Genomic DNA, 18,909 nt, shown 5'->3' on the forward strand with positions numbered 1-18,909 from the left:
AAAGAAAGAAAGAAAGAAAGAAAGAAAGAAAGAAAGAAAGAAAGAAAGAAAGAAAGAAAGAAAGAAAGGAAGGAAGGAAGGAAGGAAGGAAGGAAGAAAAGGAGAAAGAGAGAAAGAGAAAGGAAGAAAGAAAGGAAGAGAGAAAGGGAGGGAGAGAAATACTGTTATAATTAACCTAGTTATTAATAACAGGAAAGGAGCAAAGGGAAGGCCAAATATTATGGGCATGTCATTTGGGCAGCTTTGCCAGGAAGCTACAGCTTTACACTCCCCGGGGAGCCATGCATTCCTTCCCAGCAGATCGCTGGGGAAGGGACTGGACATGTGGGAGATAGACTACCCATTCCCAGAAAAGGTGCAGGAACTAGTAAAGGTGCTTTTTATCAGTCACACCTGGGAACAGGTCATTGGCCAAAATGGGCTTGGCCACTGCAAGCATGGGAAGATTCTGGATACGTAATTCCCTGAACAAAGGAGTTCACTCTCTTGGCTCTTGGTTGACTCCTGGCTTGTGGGGCTCTCATGCCCCTTCTTCCTGGCATTCACCCACACACAATGGGGTAATGGCCTGCCACTAGCCTGATGTTAAACTGGACCCAGCTGCAAGATGGAACCAAAACTCTGGACACTGGCCTTGCTTTTAGCTCTCCCAAAATCCCAATTACACTTCTTCTAGGATTGGATTAAGGGAAATGGCGCTTTGGAAACCCAGGGATGTAATTTTATGGAAATAAAAATCACTCATTCTCCAAAACAAAAACAAAAATATGGCGTTCTCAAAGTGCATAACCAATGAATGTGTCATTTGTCACATCCAGGTGTGTACAGAAGGCAGACTGATCCTGGAGTTCACCTTCGATGATCTCATGAGAATAAAAACGTGGCACTTTACCATTAGACAGTACAGAGAGCTGGTCCCAAGAAGTATTCTCGCCATGCATGTAAGTACTTTCCTCTCTCTTCCACTTTCTTCCCTATTACCCCTCGTTTCACTCAGAAGTACAGTTTCTCTGTGAAAGAACTCCGGCAGTCTTCACACTTTACGGAATGAACTCTAAATGTTGAGTTTCTCCCTCAACCATTTTAATCCATAGGCCCTTTTTCTCCTCCTTTGTTTTGAGTGTGGTGAATTCTGAGCCTTTTTTTCTTTTGAAACTTTATTATTTTAAACTCTTAAATTGAGGTTACCTCAATAAACAGTTTGTACTTTTCTTTAATTCAGTTCAGTCATTATTCAGTAATGCTCTGCCTGGGCTAATAAACCTGTTATTTATAATCAGGGGAAGAAATAAAACAAGAAGTAAGAAAAACAGTTTCCAGTTTTGATTAGAACCATCTGAGAAGACACGGAGCACATGGACCTCAACTCTCTGTCCACAGGAACTGGCCCTTTTTAACCAGTGTTGGAATGAGCTGGGATATTTGGGGTTCTCTTGGTTTCCATTGGACATAAATCACATCAAATTTATTGAACACCAACTAAGTGCAAGGGTGGATTTGATGCCAATCTAGAGACATGTTTTAAAGGGAAAACTTGATGGGAGCTAGTCAGGTACAGTCCCTAAAAGAGTCAAAAGGCATTGACTTAATTAAGTCCCTCCTCTTTCATACATGATACAGCATTTCCCATGAAAAAGCTTGGGAGCAAAATCGCTTATTGAGCCTGATTTTTAAGACCCACGATAATCAAAAGAGAATATGTTAACAGTAGCTGGCACTTGTTGGGTGTGTTCTACGCCAGGCTTTGTGATGAGCATTGCATAAGCATGATAATTAACTCCCCAAGTAACTTAGAGAGGTGAGTTATCATTCATTATTCCTGTTTTACAAGTGAAGAAACTGAGGCTCAGAGAAGTTCAATCAGTTGCCCAATGATTTTTAGACTGAAAGTGGTAAAATCAAGATTTCAACTCCGCTGTCTCTGACTCCCAAACCTTGGCTGATAAGCCAACTGTCTCCTAACTATCCCTCCAGGCCATCCCTGAAGGCTCTGGTCCTCAACCCTCTCCTCCTGACTGATTAACCAGGTCTCTGCCCTTAAGCTTTCTTCTGTGACCACCCCCACACTCCCACTCCCCTTCTCCACTGCTTCAGCCTCTCATGACCCAAGTTTTCTCAATTTTCAAAGCCCACTTCACATCTCCTTGAAGCAGTCTGAGTAGCCACTCTTATTATTCTCAAAATAGAGTCGGGAACCTGGGCCCTGGAATGAGATTACATAGGTTTGTATCCCTGCTCCTGTGTGACCTTGGGCAAGTTACATGACACCTCTGTGCTTCCAATCCCTCATCTATAAAATCAGTACAGAAATAGAGTCTACCTCAGAGGATTGGTTTGAGGACTAAGAGTCAGTGCATCTAAAGAACATGGAACAGTGCCTGGCACATGAAGGTCCTCTGCAAATATGACAATTGGCTGGTAGCAGCAGCAACCACATCTTTCCCTTTATTTATTATTCTCTTATTGTCTGACTACAATGTAAGTTCCTTGATGTAGAGCACGACTACCTGATGCATCTCTATATAGAACCAGCTCTTCCTGGCACACGGGAGGTTCAATAAATACCAGCCACATAACCAGAAAGGACCTAGAGGTGTCCTGGCAGGTCTTCACATCCCTTCTCCTGAAGACACAGGGCCTCTCATAGAGCAAGTGAAGTTGTTTCTCCCCAGATGTGAAAGCACATCTGACTCGGTTTGGCTCTCCCTGACCTCAGGTCTCGCACCATTGACCCACAAGTCTCCTTGAGCATTATATACATGTGTCTTGAAATGTAAATTAAATTATCTCCAGCAAACTGGCCCTCTAAGGAAAACCAACAGTGTCAAGATTGCATTTCTTAGCAGCTGTAGTGCAGTCTGAGACTTTCTTTTTTAAAAAAATATATTTTATTGATTTTTTTTAACAGCGAGGAAGGGAGAGGGATAGAGAGTTAGAAACATCGATGAGAGAGAAATATTGATCAGCTGCCTTCTGCACACCTCCCATTGGGGATGTGCCCGCAACCGAGGTACATGGCCTTGACCGGAATCGAACCTGGGACCCTTCAGTCCGCAGGCGGACGCTCTATCCACTAAGCCAAACCGGTTGGGGCCTGAGACTTTCTTGAGACCATCTTGCAGGGATAAAATGTATGACTTTTTTTTCCTGTTTAGGCACAAGATCCTCAGGTCCTGGATCAGCTGTCCAAAAACATCACCAGGATGGGGCTAACAAATTTCACCCTCAACTACCTCAGGGTAAGACCAATGTGATGATTATATCTCCTGGTGAGTTGGAAAAGTCTTTTTACAGGTTTATATATCTCTTGAATCAAGGAGTTAGAATGCGGTATTACAGTATAATGTGTGTGTATGTGTGTGTGTGTGTGTGTGCATGTGTACGTGCATGTGTGTGAACAGAGGAAGGAAATTAATTAGCAAGCATGAAACCTAGCCTTTGTCAGGATTGAGCTTCCTCTGTACATTTGTTTCACTCTCGGAATGAATTATTCAAAGGCAAGCAATGTTTGTCATCAGATGCTTTGGTAGTATGTCCCTTTTGGTCGTCTCAAGTTTCTAATGTGCTCTTATGGAGTTCACGGCTTCTGCCTCTCCACCCAGGAGCCGGTCATCCTGAAGAGACTTTGTGTGCCCTCCAGAGAGAGCCCCTGAAGAAATTCCAACCTGCGCTGTAACATAGACATGCATTTCTAAGTCTTCCCAGGGAGCTTCTGTGTGACATAGTGACAGATTTTTCTGGTTTAGATGTAAAGTCAGTTTTTATTTTTAAAAATTAAGTGTTAGGGAAACGTTCACTACCTACATAATACTTACAGCCTCCATATTTGGTCTAACAGGGCAGCATTTATCACACCAGTTTTTAGTGGAATTGCACTTGTCACATGGTAGGCAAGGGATTTGGTTTCCTTCATAAAGCAAACATTGTCCTCTAGAGTCAATCAGAAGGTGGTGGCCACGGTCCCCTGTCCTTTGCCTCTGAGTTGCTGAGTTCCTTTATTATCGTGTGTATCTCCAGGGCACCCATTGCATCCTAAATCTTATGCTTTCATTTCTCTATCCTTAAGTGCTCCGCAGGTTGGGGAATTTTGTTTTGTATTCACGATCATTTTTTGTGTGTGTTGAAATGCTGGCATGCTTTGGCCAGACTTTCTCTTCTTCCAATTAAGAGTGATTTGGACAAATGCTTTCAAGTCATGCACTCATTGCCATGTGCCAGGTGCTTGTTAGATGCTTAAAACTCAAAGGCCATGGCCCCGGCCATCAGAAAACTCACTCCCATGAGGGTCAGGCCCATAAACAGAGAACATTATGTACAACATGGTAAATGCCATGATAGAAGTTTCCAGATGGAGTTATGGAAGTACAAAACAGAGACATCCCAGAAGAATCGGAGAAAGCCTCCTGAAGGAGATGATGCCTGAATTGAGTGTAAAAGAATGAATAAAGGGAAAGCAGAGGAAAGGGCAGGGAGGGCATGTCCATCTGAAGGAAAAGAAGGAGCATGGACTCAGGGGCAGAATTCCAAGCAGTTTGATGATGCTGGGACATGAAGTGAGAAGCCAAGACAGGCAGGAGAGAGTTAGTTTGGGGTCAGGTCTTGGAGCAACTGGCTGGCCAGGTTACTGGGCTAGGAGCCTCTGGTTAAATATGAGGATGGCAGGGTCCTCCTCCTGGGTAGAGGGAAAGGACACCCTTAGTATCCAGCCTAGATGTCCCAGAGCCAAATCCAAGCATGGCAAGAGCCAGTCAGCTTTGTGCCACCCCTCCTCCCACCCCACCTCACTTCAATACCCTAGCTCCGTGGTCGGCAAACTGCGGCTCTCAAGCCACATGCGGCTCTTTGGCCCCTTGAGTGTGGCTCTTCCTAAGCCTTAGGAGTACCCTAATTAAGTTAATAACAATGTACCTGCCTATATAGTTTAAGTTTAAAAAATTTGGCTCTCAAAAGAAATTTCAATCATTGTACTGTTGATATTTGGCTCTGTTGACTAATGAGTTTGCCGACCACTGCCCTAGCTGTTCTGACAGATTCAAACCAGGTTGTTCTCAGAGGGAAACCAGAATCTGCCCAGGTGGGATGGGTCGACAAGTGAGTGCTCCCAGCCAGGTTAGCTGGGGCTATGTTCTCTGAAAGCTTCAGGCTCTGCATTCAGACCTGGCCCCCCGTGGGGAAGCTGGCACAGTAGAGTGGATAGCAAGGCCTGGGAAGTGAGGGTCTGTGGCATTCTCTCTGCAGGAATTCAGAGGGCTGCTCGGCACTGCTGGGCATGTCATCTTGTCAGGGACCCTGAGAGGTTAGGTTTCAACCATCTGAAGATGCCTTTCCTCAGGCAGATAAAGAAGTTCCACATGGTGTGTCCTTAGCTGACCCCACAGAGGAATCTGGGACTTTGGCGTCTATCCTAGACTTGGTCGCTAACCCTCTGGTGAGATCTTAGATTCTTGATTCTTTATTATATCTTTTAGCTGCATTTAACACAGATGAATACATGCTAAATTTTCTCTCTCCCTCCAGCTTCTCTTACTGTCATCAGTAAAATGGTGACCTTCGCCCTGGGGTCAATAAAGCCCAGCTGGTGCCCAGTTCCTGCAGTTCCCTGATTCTAGCTTAGGAAGGCTGAGGAGACGATACCTGCAGAGGGGTAAGAAGGGCACTAGCCCTTCTCCTGACAATGATACAAGGAAACTATTTATGGGCAGGGCAATATACAGAAGTGTTTCAAAGACCACCATTTAATGCAGAGCTTGCTGCATGCTGTGCTGTGCTGGAGGTACATGTCCTAGCTTAACTAGTCTTCACAATGGCCCCCGTGCACTAGCACTGTCCCCGTAAGAGAGCCAGGTGCAGAGCGTGGGAGTAATTGAAGTCAGTTGCCCAGCTTTACATCAATCACCAAGTGGCAGAACAGAGACTTGAACTTGGGCAGTCTGATCTAGAATCTAGGTGCTTCATAGCAAAACTCTGCTGCCTTTCTAGTAGGAATGTAGAATGGAGATGTTGATAGGAATTGGATCATGTCTTTCTTGCCTTGATGGGAGAGACAGCATCTACCATTGTGTCCTTAATCTACTTTTCCAAAAGTTACATCTGCACCTTGTAGGGCTTAGCATGAGGATGGAGTGAGACGATTCATGTAAAGGACTTAGCACAGAGTCTAGGGACATAAAGTGCCCAGTTAGTGTTTGTTGTACTATTTTATTGAGCATCTGCTATGTACCTAGCATTGTTCTTTGTACTGGAACCACTAGAGCAACATGACATCTGGCTCTCTTCTCTCTTCCTGGGCCCACATAACACTACTTCCCCAGCCCTTGCACCCTGGTTCCACATCTGTTTGCCTTTCTGTCCTCATTTCTTTCTTTTTTTAAAAAAGCTTTAGTGTTGAAAGTATTACATATGCTTCCCTTTTCTCCCCATTGACCCCTTCTATCCCACGCCTACCCCCTGCCCCAAGTCTTCACTACCCTATTGTCTGTGTCCATGGGTTATGCATATATGCATACAAGTTCTTTGGTTGATCTCTTCCCACCCTCAGTGTTCCTGGTTCTATGCTTAGCTCTTGGTAGGTCCTGTATTATAATTGTCTGTCTCCTGTATTTGACTCAGAGAAGCCTGAAGACAGATCAATTACCTTATATTTCTAGAGCCTCACAAGGTCTACATCACAATAAGCACCAGTAAACAGCGCTTGAACGAATGCCTGGTGGATGGAGTTTGGTAAACGGAAGACCATATTTTGAACAAAACCAAAACAAAATGCAATAAAACTATAAATTTCTTAATGGGTAATTATTTTTGTCTATTTCCTTTGGCCAAATTTTCTTGATGTTGGGATAGACAAACTGTTTTATGCATTATGCTTAATGCAACTTTAAAACATCTTATCCTCTATCCCAGCAAAAGACATTTGTGTGTGTTTCCCCTTACTCTTTATTCATGCATATGCATAGTATTTGCATAAATGTAATCAGTACATATACATTTTTTAATATTATTTGATAAATACTTTTGCATGCTTCTACATAGTCATCCTATTAACCATTTATAATAGCTGCAAAACATTCTGGTGTGGTTCTGGGACTGTGTTTACTTAATCTTTCCTCTAAATGTTGAGCACTGAAGCAATGTTCAGCTTGCTGCTGCCATTAATCCCATTCCTCTAAGCACCTTTGCCATGTCCTGCTCCAGGTGGTATTATCTGCAAGCAGAAGACTGAGCTGTGAGGCCAGATGTTAAAGAAAATAAGGTACTGTAGATTCAGAGAAATGTGGGTTCAAACCCAAACCCCCTTACAGCCTATAGGGGCCTTGAGTGAGCTTTTTCCTTTCTCTCAACGCCCCTTCACTTATCTGAAAATTGGGAAAATTAATGTTCCACAGATTGGCACAATTTATAAGACCAGAGGAGTTAAAATTTATAAGAACCTGGCCTGCAGAAGGAGCTTACTAAATATTAGTCCCCTCCTGTGCTGAGAGCAGATCAGTGTTCAACTCTCACTTCGGCAACTTCTTATGTAATTTTGATCAATTACCTTAATTTCTTGGGGCCCCAGTTTTCTCCTGTGTGAATGATTATGCACATTGTGAATTGTGGTAAGTGCATCACAAGCCCAGGTTAGAGTGATAATGCATGTGAGGAGCACGTTTAAGTCTAAATTACAACACCAGGAAGACAAGTCAGTCTCATCTCATTTGTCATCTCCTATGCATTGGTCATGGCCTTGAATTCTTCACTGAGATTCTGAAGTCATATGATAGATCAGAAAAAAAGAGAAGTCAATGATTAATGATATCTGCCAAGGAGGGTAACAGCGATGAGTCTGGGACATGTGCATATATTTGGCATCCTTTCCCAATATAAATGTTATTTCAAATGTAGAATCATGATCACTGAGTGTTTTCAATATTATCTATAAGCTTTCTGTTGTTATTGTTAAGTCTAATTCTTCAAACTTAACAATAACAATATTGGGCTTGAAAGCATTTAGTTTTCCCAATAATGTTTTTTGATCCTGTGCCTTTAATTTCCCAAGTGAGGGAAGAATTTTGTTGTTGTTATTGTTGTACTTTAAAGAACATTGGACCCTGCATGTAGCTTTCACTGATAGCAAAGGAGTAGAGTCCGGTGCCTTGAAGAACTGGGCAATTAGCTTTGGAAAATGCTTCCTACCCAACAGTATGACATGAAGTGGCCTCTAGGAGAAGGAGCGTGGCTGGAGTCAGCATTTGGAACCCTGTCGAGATGTGTTTGTTTTTTATTTTTGTAAGGTTTTGACTCCCAGCCAGGATATTTTCCTTGGTCTTAAGAATGAGCAGAGATTATAATGCAAACCCTTTTCCCACCTAAATATTAAGCCTGAGAAGGAAACAGGAATCCCTGTTCAGAGATTGAGATGAACCGTAGTTATTGGGCATCAGAATGGGCTGGGATATGAGCAGACCATCCCCCATTCACACATTCAGACAGATCAGCAACAAACCCTAGTTAAACATTGAAGTTTGGGTGGGGAGGGTGGCAGGAACCATACCAGCAAATCCCCTGTGCATTTCACAGTACCTGCATGTTAGAGACCCTCAAGGTATCATGCATGGTTCACTGAGGGTTTGCAAACTGTTGGTTACTAGTCTGGTATGAGTCCAGGAATTGAGAGCAAGAACTTTAAAACTATACTACAATTTGCCATTGCCAGGGATACTCAAGTTCATCCAAGTCATCCAGTGGACTCATCCTACTGATGAAACTGAAGAACAGTTCAAGTGCTTTCAAACTCGCATGGTGAAAGGCCACTAGTCAGGGGCTGGAGAAGCACATGTCACAGGGAGAGTGATGAGCCGTGGCATAGGGCACTATGACATGAATCTCATTCAGAGATAAGCTCCAGCCTGTCCAAAGACCATAAGGATCATAATTAGCATCATAATCCCACTAGGTATTGAAGAAATTCTTTATGTTCACAATAAAAGGATGAGATAGGTATTATCATGCCCATTTGACAGATACAAATTTGTCAATGCCTAAGGTCACAAAGCTAGTCTGGGCCACCAGAGCTTCCTTAAGTGAAGCTCAGGTTTGGCTGGTTCCCAAGGCTGCTCCACACTCCATGGTTGGTGAGAGCTGGTTGCTTGGTGTGGACCCAAGCAGGAGAGAGGACGATTCAAAGGTGAGGCATTTAGACTCTGAAACAACCTCATCTGACTCTACCCCTTCGCCTCCTCCTCAAAGAAAGGCTTCATCCCAGCAGAGGCAGAGAAAGGCCTTCCAAGCCACGTGAACGCTCCACACACAGAAGGATTGAGACTTGGAACACCCGAAGGGCACTTTTAATTGCATTTGGAGATGGAAAAGTAGTATGTATGACAACGTGATAAGGGAAGTAAAGCAGTTAACCCTTAAAGAAGTGAAATAACCATAATATACAGATATACCAGCATCTAGAAAACCATGGTTTCTAAAAGTCAAGCCAGGGGGAATGACTATCAGAACATTAAAAGAAATTATATATAAGCAAAAACAGTATTTTAACAGAGCAGTTCTAACTGAAAACAATATCACAGCCACAGATGCTTCTATAATTCTTAGCCTTAAAAACTACAAATGGGGCCTGGATTAAAGAAAGTAATTTCCCAGTCTGACATGGAGAAAGAGAAAGAAATTGTTTCTTAACAAGACACTGAAATTCAAGGGAGATGGGTAGGTGGACAATTGGCGGTCTAAGGGGTCACAAAGCTGAGCGATTGCAAAGTTAAGTACAAGATGAAGCCCAGAGTTCATCCTCCTGCGAAATAGCCTTTCTAATAGTCTAGAATGGTAAAATTAATTAATTAGCTAATTAATTAATTAAAAAATTGTATCAAGGAAATGCATAAGGGGGCAAGGAGAGAGTGTTCAGATTTAATTTCGTTTTAGATCATAGGCAGGGATGTATCCTGAAATAGGAAGAGGGCTAGTCTTCTTCTCATTCTCCTTCATCTTCATCATCTTCTTCTTCATCATCATCTCCATTACTAAAATATTCCTGCCAGGTTTTTGCATGGCTGGTCACTATTATTCAGGTCTCAAGATACATAGCCTACTGCAAGAGTTCTTTCCCAGTCAGCCTATGTAAAGTGACCTCACCAAATCCCTGTCATTTCTGTCATACCTCATTACCTGTCTTATTTTCCGTGTAGCATTTTCATCATTTGAATTCTCTTGCATAATCGTACTTTACCCTTCTACTTCCCTGCTTCTTCTGCCGGTCACTGGAGTGTAGCTGTTTTGAAAGTAGGAATCTTGCATCTTCTTCCCTATCCGCAGTGAATAGAGAGTCAATCATTTTGAGGCTACTCAACCTGAGATGTGCTCCTTGAGGAGTGGGAAGTTTTAAAGAGCAAACCATTTGTAAAACCCCAAATTCAAGTGTTGCCTTGGAACACTTGAGTGCACTTATATGAAGGCTGTTAACCACCCTTGACATCACAGGCTGAACACCTGTAGCACTTCCCTCTAAGGATGTAATGTTCTTCTTTACAATTCATAAACAACCTGTCTTCAGCATAGAGGAGGGATGTCATTAACTTTATTTGAACAATGTTCCTCATCGCTAAAACAAGTGAAATTAATAATGACTTCTACAGACTTCTATTTAATCATTCTAAAAAAGGAATACAAAATAGAAATATTAACAAATGCCACAAATAAAATGCTAATAAATCCTAGGCCAGAAATGAGGAAACTGAAACCAAGAGGTTCTACAGCTGGATGGAGACTGACCAAGACTGCCTACCTGTTAGTAGCATAGCATGGGTTCCAGTTTCCTTTTTGTCTTGGTGTCATTTGTAGGACTCATTCACATCCATTCAATCCACAAACAAGTACTGAGCACCTTCTGTATACCTGGGTCTACTCTGGTCTCTAACTAGGAGATTCCCTAATTGATAGTAAATATTTCTGGGCTCATGAGAATTTCACACAAATTGCTTCTGATCTTAAAAGTTTTCCAATGCTAATCATAGCATAAGATGGGAACTCTCCCCAAGCAGACAGCTAATTTGTCCCTCTTCTCTTCTTGCCTATTTTCCAAGCTTTGTGAAATAAAGCAGGGGTGGAGTGACCCCCTTCCAGTTCATGGTGTCACAGATCATCATGGAAATCTTGCTCTAGAGATCATAACATTTTACCAATGATTTACTGATGGACCTTTAGGTTGTTTCTAATATTTTTCTACTATTATCAATGATATGTAAATATGTTTTCACATTTGATTTTGCACAAGAGCAGTTAAAAAGCTAAATTTGTAGGAGACAATCCTGGAAATGAAATTGTCAGGTAAAAAGATATGTACATAATTTTAGTAGATATTATCAAGCTGCTCAATATAGAGGTTGTACCAAGTTTTGGTTTCCCCAGCAACATATAAAATGATTATTTTCTACAGTTTTCAACAACTGAAGGTTATCAAATGTTTCTATTTTCCAGTATTATAGGTGAAAAATGGTATCTTATTTTTATTGTAATATGCATTTCTCTTTCTCTCTGGCTTATAAGAAGGGACAGGGCAGAAGATCATGGTCTTTTTGCTTTAAGAATGTAGTAATTCTTTACCAAGCTAGGTGCCACGGTTTAGTGAAGGAGACCTTCTGGATTCAAGGAAGGGGAAACGTAGCATAGTGGTTAGAAGTATGGGCTCTGATTCAGGCAAACTAGGTTTGGAACCTGACTTGGTTACTTATTAGCTGCAAAACCTTGAACAAGTGACTTTTTGTTTGTTTTTTTTAGTTTATTCTTTGGTGTTCCTGCTAAGTTTTATCATTTGCAAATAATGATGATTGACCAAGTCTTTTCCAATTTTATGTTTTATTCTTTTTTTGTCTAATTATATTGACTAGTACTATCAGAAAAGTGTTAAATAATAGTGGGGATAATTAATATCCTTATCTTGTGCCTGACTTAATAGGAATGCTTCTAGATTTTTCATTAAGAGGATGATGGCTTATGATATTCTCATGTTAAGGTAATATCAATCTATTCTTATTTTATTAAGAGCTTTTTAAAGTAAAAAAAATCAATATTAAATTTATCCAATGTACTTCTGGTGTCTAAGAGATGGTATTATTTTTCATTTCTTATTATTATGGTCAAGCATATTAATAAGAATAATTGATGCTTATTTGGTATAATTGATATTCAAGTGATTTGCAGTAATTTATGTGATATGCAGTAGTTTAAGTTCTTTACATACATCAACTCATTTAGACCTTGCCCAATCTAGAACTCGTGGTATTAGTATTTTCACTCCAAACTTAAGGAAACTCACATTCATAGAGTTAAGTAACTTGAACAAGATCAACCAGTAAGTAAGTGGCAGAGCTGAGATCGGACGCAGGGCAATTCCTTGAATACAACACTGGGTAGTTTCATCTGGATAGATTTCTTGATAACAAACCATCACTTCATTTCTGGACAAATCCCAATTGTTTGGTAGGTATCCTGAAATTCTCTTTTTATGATATCTTTGTCAGTGTGTGTCTTATTAGTATCCTGGCCTCATGAACATTTTGAAAACATTTCTTTTTTTTTTTCGTTTGGTCAGAATAATTTGAATAGCACTGAATTATTTGCCTTTTAAATGTGTTGAGTTTTTTTTTAGAATTCCCTTATGAAACTACCTGTATTAAGTTTCCTTGAAACCATGTGGGCCTGATCAGATTGTGTGTGTATGTGTGGAAAGGAGCTTCCTGATAAATTTTCTTTATTCATTTTAGGTAAATGGTATATTTAAATGGCCCTGTATTCAAAAAAAAACATTCTTTTAGTTTTATTGAACTATAGTTGACATATAGTACTATGTAAGTTTAAGGTGTAGAGCATAATTATTTGACTTACATGTATACTGGTATGATTACCTCAATAAGTTCAGTTAACATCCATGATCTCATACAGATACAAAATCAAGAAAATATTTTTTTTTCCTTATAATGAGAACTCTTAATACCTTTCACATACAGGGGTGGGTAAAAGTAGGTTTAAAGTTATAATACAAATAAATAATATAATAATTAATAAATAATGATTCAGGAATAAACTTTCATGTTAAAAAATAAAACAAAATAAAAATAAAAATTATCAGCCCTAACCGGTTTGGCTCAGTGGATAGAGCGTCAGCCTGCGGACTCAAGGGTCCCAGGTTCAATTCCGGTCAAGGGCATGTACCTTGGTTGTGGGCACATCCCCAGTAGGGAGTGTGCAGGAGGCAGCTGATCGATGTTTCTCTCTCATTGATGTTTCTAACTCTCTCCTCTCCCTTCCTCTCTGTAAAAAATCAATAAAATATATTAAAAAAATAAAAATAAACTCTTTCATGTTCTCATAATTCTAAACCTACTTTTGCCCACCCCTGTGTATCATCCAGCAGTGTCAATTACAGTCATCATGTTGTACAGTACATTTCTAGTACTTATTTATCTTATAACTGGAAGTTTGTATTTTTTTTTTAGTTTGTATTTTTTGATTACCTTTATTTAGTTCCCCCCACTCTTCACCCCCACCTCTGGTAACCAGAAATCTATTCTCTTTTTCTTTGAGTTTGGTGTGTTCTTTTTTCCTTATATTCCACACATAAGTGAGATCACACAGTATTTATCTTTTTCTGTTTGACTTATTTTACTTAGCACAATGCCCTCAAGGTCCGCAAATGGCAAAATTTTCTCCTTTTTTATGGCTATTTATTAATAAATATATGAATAATATATTCTAAGTAAATATATTTATTTATTAATAAATATATGAATATTTATTTATTTTATCCATTTATCCATACATGAACACTTAGGTTGTTTCCATGTCTTGTGCTATTGTAAGTAATGGGGGTGCAGATATTTCTTTCATATAGTGTTTATGTTTCCTTTGGATATATTCATATGGTAGTTCTATTTTTAATTTTTTGGAGAAGCCCCATACTGTTTTCCATTGTGACTGTAACAGTTTACATCTCCACCAACAGTACACAAGGGTTTCCTTTTCTGAATATCTGGCAATTAAAGCCTTGAGGATCATTATTAAGGACGAAGACCAGGAAGGAAGGAAAAAGATGGAGGAGAAGAGAGCCTGGGCCCACTCATGGCTGGGAGTTAATTCTTGGGCAAGCCCATCGTTTGGTCTATTTTGCTGCCCATTGGGACTCCTTGTCAGGGTTTCTGTGGATTCTAAGGGGAACAATCTGGAAATTCTCCAAAAGAACTGCTCTGGCTTGGAGACTTCAGGGACCCTGTGGGTGTCTCTCCTTGAGGAGCCATTTGGCGTCCAAGGTCAGATCTAAAGTGATGTGACTGCCTCTTGTCTTTCTGTTTTGCTATTTTAGAATCTCTGAGAGGCTGTTTTTAAATGTTTTTAATAACACTGTGTTTCATAATTTGGAACATGTACCCAAAGAGCCTCTTGAAACGTGACATATAGGTTTTTAATACAAAAACGTTCTACTGTTCAGAGGCACATACACAAGCCAATGCCTGAAATCCTGAGGGAGGTTTGTCTGCTTATGAAAATTCTGCAAATTCCTAATGGAAGGGAAGTGTTTGCACACTTTTAATATGACTCTCTGGAATAATCTCCTGATATGATAATATTAGCACATAGACTTAATTTTTTTAAAAAAAGCTATTCAATAAAGATTAACTTAGGTTTTCTGTACCCAGAGTTTCCCAGAAAACTCTAGAATCTGCCTTTCCCCAAATTCAAGTCTAAGTAATGTTCTTATGTTATTTCTTCCTTCTTAAAAATGTTTGGTAGGCTCACGTTATTAAGTTTAACTATAAATTGGTAAGGAGACCCCCTCATTTAAATAAAAGTTATAACTTTGTTTTTTATAACGATATTTTCATGTAGTTGATTCAACTTTTAACTACATATGTTCACTGAGGTTTTCTCTTATTAGAGGTCTTTCACCCATCTGAAAACCATTATTTCCTTATTAATTTCCCAGGGGCTTTAGGCAATTTCTAGCTCTGGCAATGACTGTGTGAATAAAAGTCTTTATTGTCCATGGTTTTATGATGGAGAAAAATACTTTCGATATACTTAAAACGCTGACTATTAGATGAAGTCAACGGAATAGTCATTAGCTTTGATGATACACAAAATCTCTTATTGAGTGCACACTATGTTCCAAAGCCTGGGGATTATAAAAATGAAGATGTGCTGTTTGCTCTCACCAAGCTTAACAGTATATTCTGAGCACTTACTATGTGCTGGCCATTCACTCATTCTGATACCTACAATGTGCCAGGCACAGTGCTAGGCCCTAAAACATAAGGATGAGCAGAAACAGTTACAGTGCTGCTCATATGGTTATGAGTGGAGAGGCCTTTACCAGATAATCATACACAAATGTGTGTATAATTTCTAACTAGCTAAATCCCACCTTGGAAAGAAACATAATTTTATGAGTACAATAAAGGAAACTCACCAGTCTATGAAAAACATCAGAAGGCATCCCTGAGAAGATGATGCTTGAGCCAAGTTTTAAAAATGAGTTGGTTTTAATTAGGGCGGAGCAGCCCAAGCACATGTAGACTCAGAGATCAATCCTGACAAAGGCTCCATGGCAGGAAGAGAAAGAAGGCCAATGGCTAAAGAATGGAGTGAGATAGAGAGCTATGTGAGATTAGATTTAGGCAGGGAGGATAGGGAGAGGGTAGTGGTTTCTGGCAGATGACACAGAGCCTCTAAGCCATGTTTTAGACACACTTCTTGGTAAAGGAGGAGACCATAATCTACGCAATTGATTATGAATCAGGAGTGTTGTAACAAAACCATGTACCAACTGGTCTGTGAACTCAGAGGGAAACTGGAGGATCAAAGAAAGCTTTCTTGGTAGAGGAACATTTAAGCAGGTGTTTGAAAATAAACAGAAACTTGAGAGTCAAGAAAGAAGAGAATTGCTCTTTCAGACAGAGGGAACAGAATATGCAAAGACCTGGTGCTGTGGTCTGAACAAATTCATATGTTGAAATCCTAACCCCCAATGGTGATGTATTGGTAGGTGGGGCCTTTAGGAGGTACTTACATCATGAGGGTGGAGCTGTCAGGAATGAGATTAGTGCCTGAAACCGCCCCCCGCCCCAGCCCCCAGGTAGTCCCCAGCCCCTTCCATCATGTAAGGACATAGCAAGAAATCAGCAGTATGCAATTCAGAAGAGGGCCCTCGACAGAGCCAGCTGGCACCCTGACCTTGGATTTCCAGCCTCCAGAACCATGTGAAATCAATTTCTGTTGTTTATAAGACAACCCAGTCCATGGTATTTCATTACAGCAATCTGCATGGACTAAGACACCAGGAAACATAAAGTAACATGGTGTATTCAGAGGGTATAAAATACTTAGGTGTAGTTAGACTGTATGTAATGTGAGTATGTGAGTGTGTGTGTTTACACATGAATGCACATGTGCACATGTGCAGAGGGATCTGGGTAGAAAATCTTAAAAAATGTAGAAATTCAGGTTGGAGTATTGGCAAGGCAGCTCCATCTGCCATGCTAAGGAATTAGGACTGGCCCATGATCACTGAGCTATTTTCATAGTGAAGGACCTCAACCTCTTATAAACTAATATTTGTGAATTTAGAACAATATTTATTTTTTTACAGTAATTTTTAAAATTTTATTTTTCAATTACTATTTACATTCAATATTGTTTTGCATTAGTTTCAGGTGTACAGCACAGTGGTTAGGCCAGTGGTTCTCAACCTGTGGGTCGCCAACCTGTGGGTCACGACCCCTTTGGGGGTCGAACAATCCTTTCACAGGGGTCGCCTAAGACCATCGGAAAACATATATATAATTACATATTGTTTTTGTGATTAATCACTATGCTTTAATTATGTTCAATTTGTAACAATGAAAATACATCCTGCATATCAGATATTTACATTACGATTCATAACAGTAGCAAAATTACAGTTATAAAGTAGCAATGAAAATAATTCTATGGTTGGGGTTCGCCACAACATGAGGAACTGTACTAAAGGGTCGAGGCATTAGGAAGGTTGAGAACCACTGGGTTAGGCAGACATATACTTTCCAAAGTGTTCTGATATTTCCAGTACCCATCTGGCACTATACATAGTTATTACAATACTATTGACTATATTTCCTGTGCTGTATTTTACAACCCCATGACTATTTTGTAACTGCTAATCTGTACTTCTCAATTCCTTCACCTTTTCACCCAGTTCCCCAGCCCCTCCCCCCACACTGGCAACCATCAGTCTATACTCTATATCTATGAGTCTATTTCAATTTTGTTTGTTCATTTATTTTAGAACAGCACTTCTCTTAACTCCACTGAATATTATAATCAGTGGAGGGAGGGCTATTAAAACTCCTGATCCTTAGACTATCCCCAACCAATTGATCAGAATCTCTGTGGTGCACCCAGACATTGGTACATTGTCAGGCTCCCAGGTCCTTCCTATGTGTAGTCACACTGAGGAGCTAGTGGTCTAGAGAGACTCCTTCGCAGAGATTGGAGGCCGGAAAGGAGGTCAGGAGGCTTCCATAGTGGAGGTGGGTGAGGCCTTGAAGAAGGCAGCACCCGAGGGGAATGGAAAGGAGGAATGGATTTCAAAGACATTCAGGCCATTGAATGACAATAATAACAAGAGCAACACACATCTAATTGGATGTGACTGGAGAGTGAGAGACATGGAGGACTGAATCCCAGTTTCTATGATGGTGTCATGATCCAGTCAGAGTGGTGGCTTGGAGCCTGAGGGTATGGTTAGGAGTCTCTACTAGGGAAGCGGAAGGGGAGGGCGCGGGGGGGTGGGGGGACCTTGGGCAAATCATGTAATCTCTCAGGCCTCAGCTTGCTTAGGTATAAAATGGGAATAATTCAGGCATACCTCATTTTCTTGTGCTCTGCGTTATTGTGCTTTGAGCATATTGAGTTTGATTTCTTTTTGTGTTTGTTTGTTTGTTTGTTTGTTTTTACATAAGTTAAAGGTTTGTGGCAACCCTGTGTTGATCAAGTCTATCATCACCATTTTTCCAATAGGCTCAGATGATGGCTAGCATTTTATAATAATGAAGCATTTTTAATTAAGGAATGTGCATTGGTTTTTAAGACAAAATGCTATTGCATACTTAACAGACTATCGTATAGTATAAACATAACTTTTATAGTGCTGGGAAACCAAAAATGTTGTATGTCTCGCTTTATTTCAATAGTCTAGAATTGAACCCATGATATCTCCGAAGTTGTCTATAGCGGTACCTAGATTGTCTTGAGAACTAAATGTGCTAATTCACACAAAGGACTTAGAACAGAGCCTGACAGATGCTCATTATAAATGTCGATTCTTTACTGTTAAAAGCAGCTGAGGCAGGATCAGCACAGGGCACTTTTCAAGAACGAACTTGAACCTAAGGCAATTGTTAGAAAGGACATCTTCCTACACCCTCGGGTTCAGGAGCTGTGCAGTCTGGGTCAATGTTAAAAAATAAAACACCTCTCTGTGTCTCCGTCTCCTCATCTGTAAATTAGATATAATAAAAACACCATAGCCAAACCGGTTTGGCTCAGTGGATAGAGCATTGGCCTGCGGACTGAAAGGTCCCAGGTTCGATTCCGGTCAAGGGCATGTACCTTGGTTGCGGGCACATCCCCAGTAGGAGGTGTGCAGGGGGCAGCTGGTCGATGTTTCTCTCTCATCGATGTTTCTAACTCTCTATCCCTCTCCCTTCCTCTTTGTAAAAAATCAATAAAAATATAAAAAACAAAACAAAAACAAAAAAACATCATGTTGTGGAATATAATGAACAACATAAACTGATGAACAAAAACAGATCCAGAGACAGAGAAGCATTGATCTGACCACAAAACCTCAGAGGGAAGGTAGGGGAGGGTGGGGGTAAGGGGAGAGATCAACCA

General features: G+C 40.4%; 1 protein-coding gene across 10 annotated transcripts in view; it reads left to right on the top strand.

Annotated features, from left to right (window-relative positions):
- The window catches only part of LDB2 (LIM domain binding 2), a 351,072-nt gene that overhangs the window by 285,039 nt on the left and 47,124 nt on the right, over nt 1-18,909 (top strand). For all 10 annotated transcript variants that reach the window (XM_005878129.2, XM_005878126.2, XM_005878124.2 and 7 more), the window contains 2 exons: nt 819-941; nt 3,156-3,239. In XM_005878129.2, the coding sequence (XP_005878191.1) occupies nt 819-941; nt 3,156-3,239 (207 nt within the window). The remainder of the gene's footprint in view (nt 1-818; nt 942-3,155; nt 3,240-18,909) is intronic.

The sequence above is a fragment of the Myotis brandtii genome, unplaced genomic scaffold (genome assembly GCF_000412655.1).
Source record: "Myotis brandtii unplaced genomic scaffold, ASM41265v1 scaffold547, whole genome shotgun sequence".
Lineage (NCBI taxonomy): Eukaryota > Metazoa > Chordata > Mammalia > Chiroptera > Vespertilionidae > Myotis > Myotis brandtii.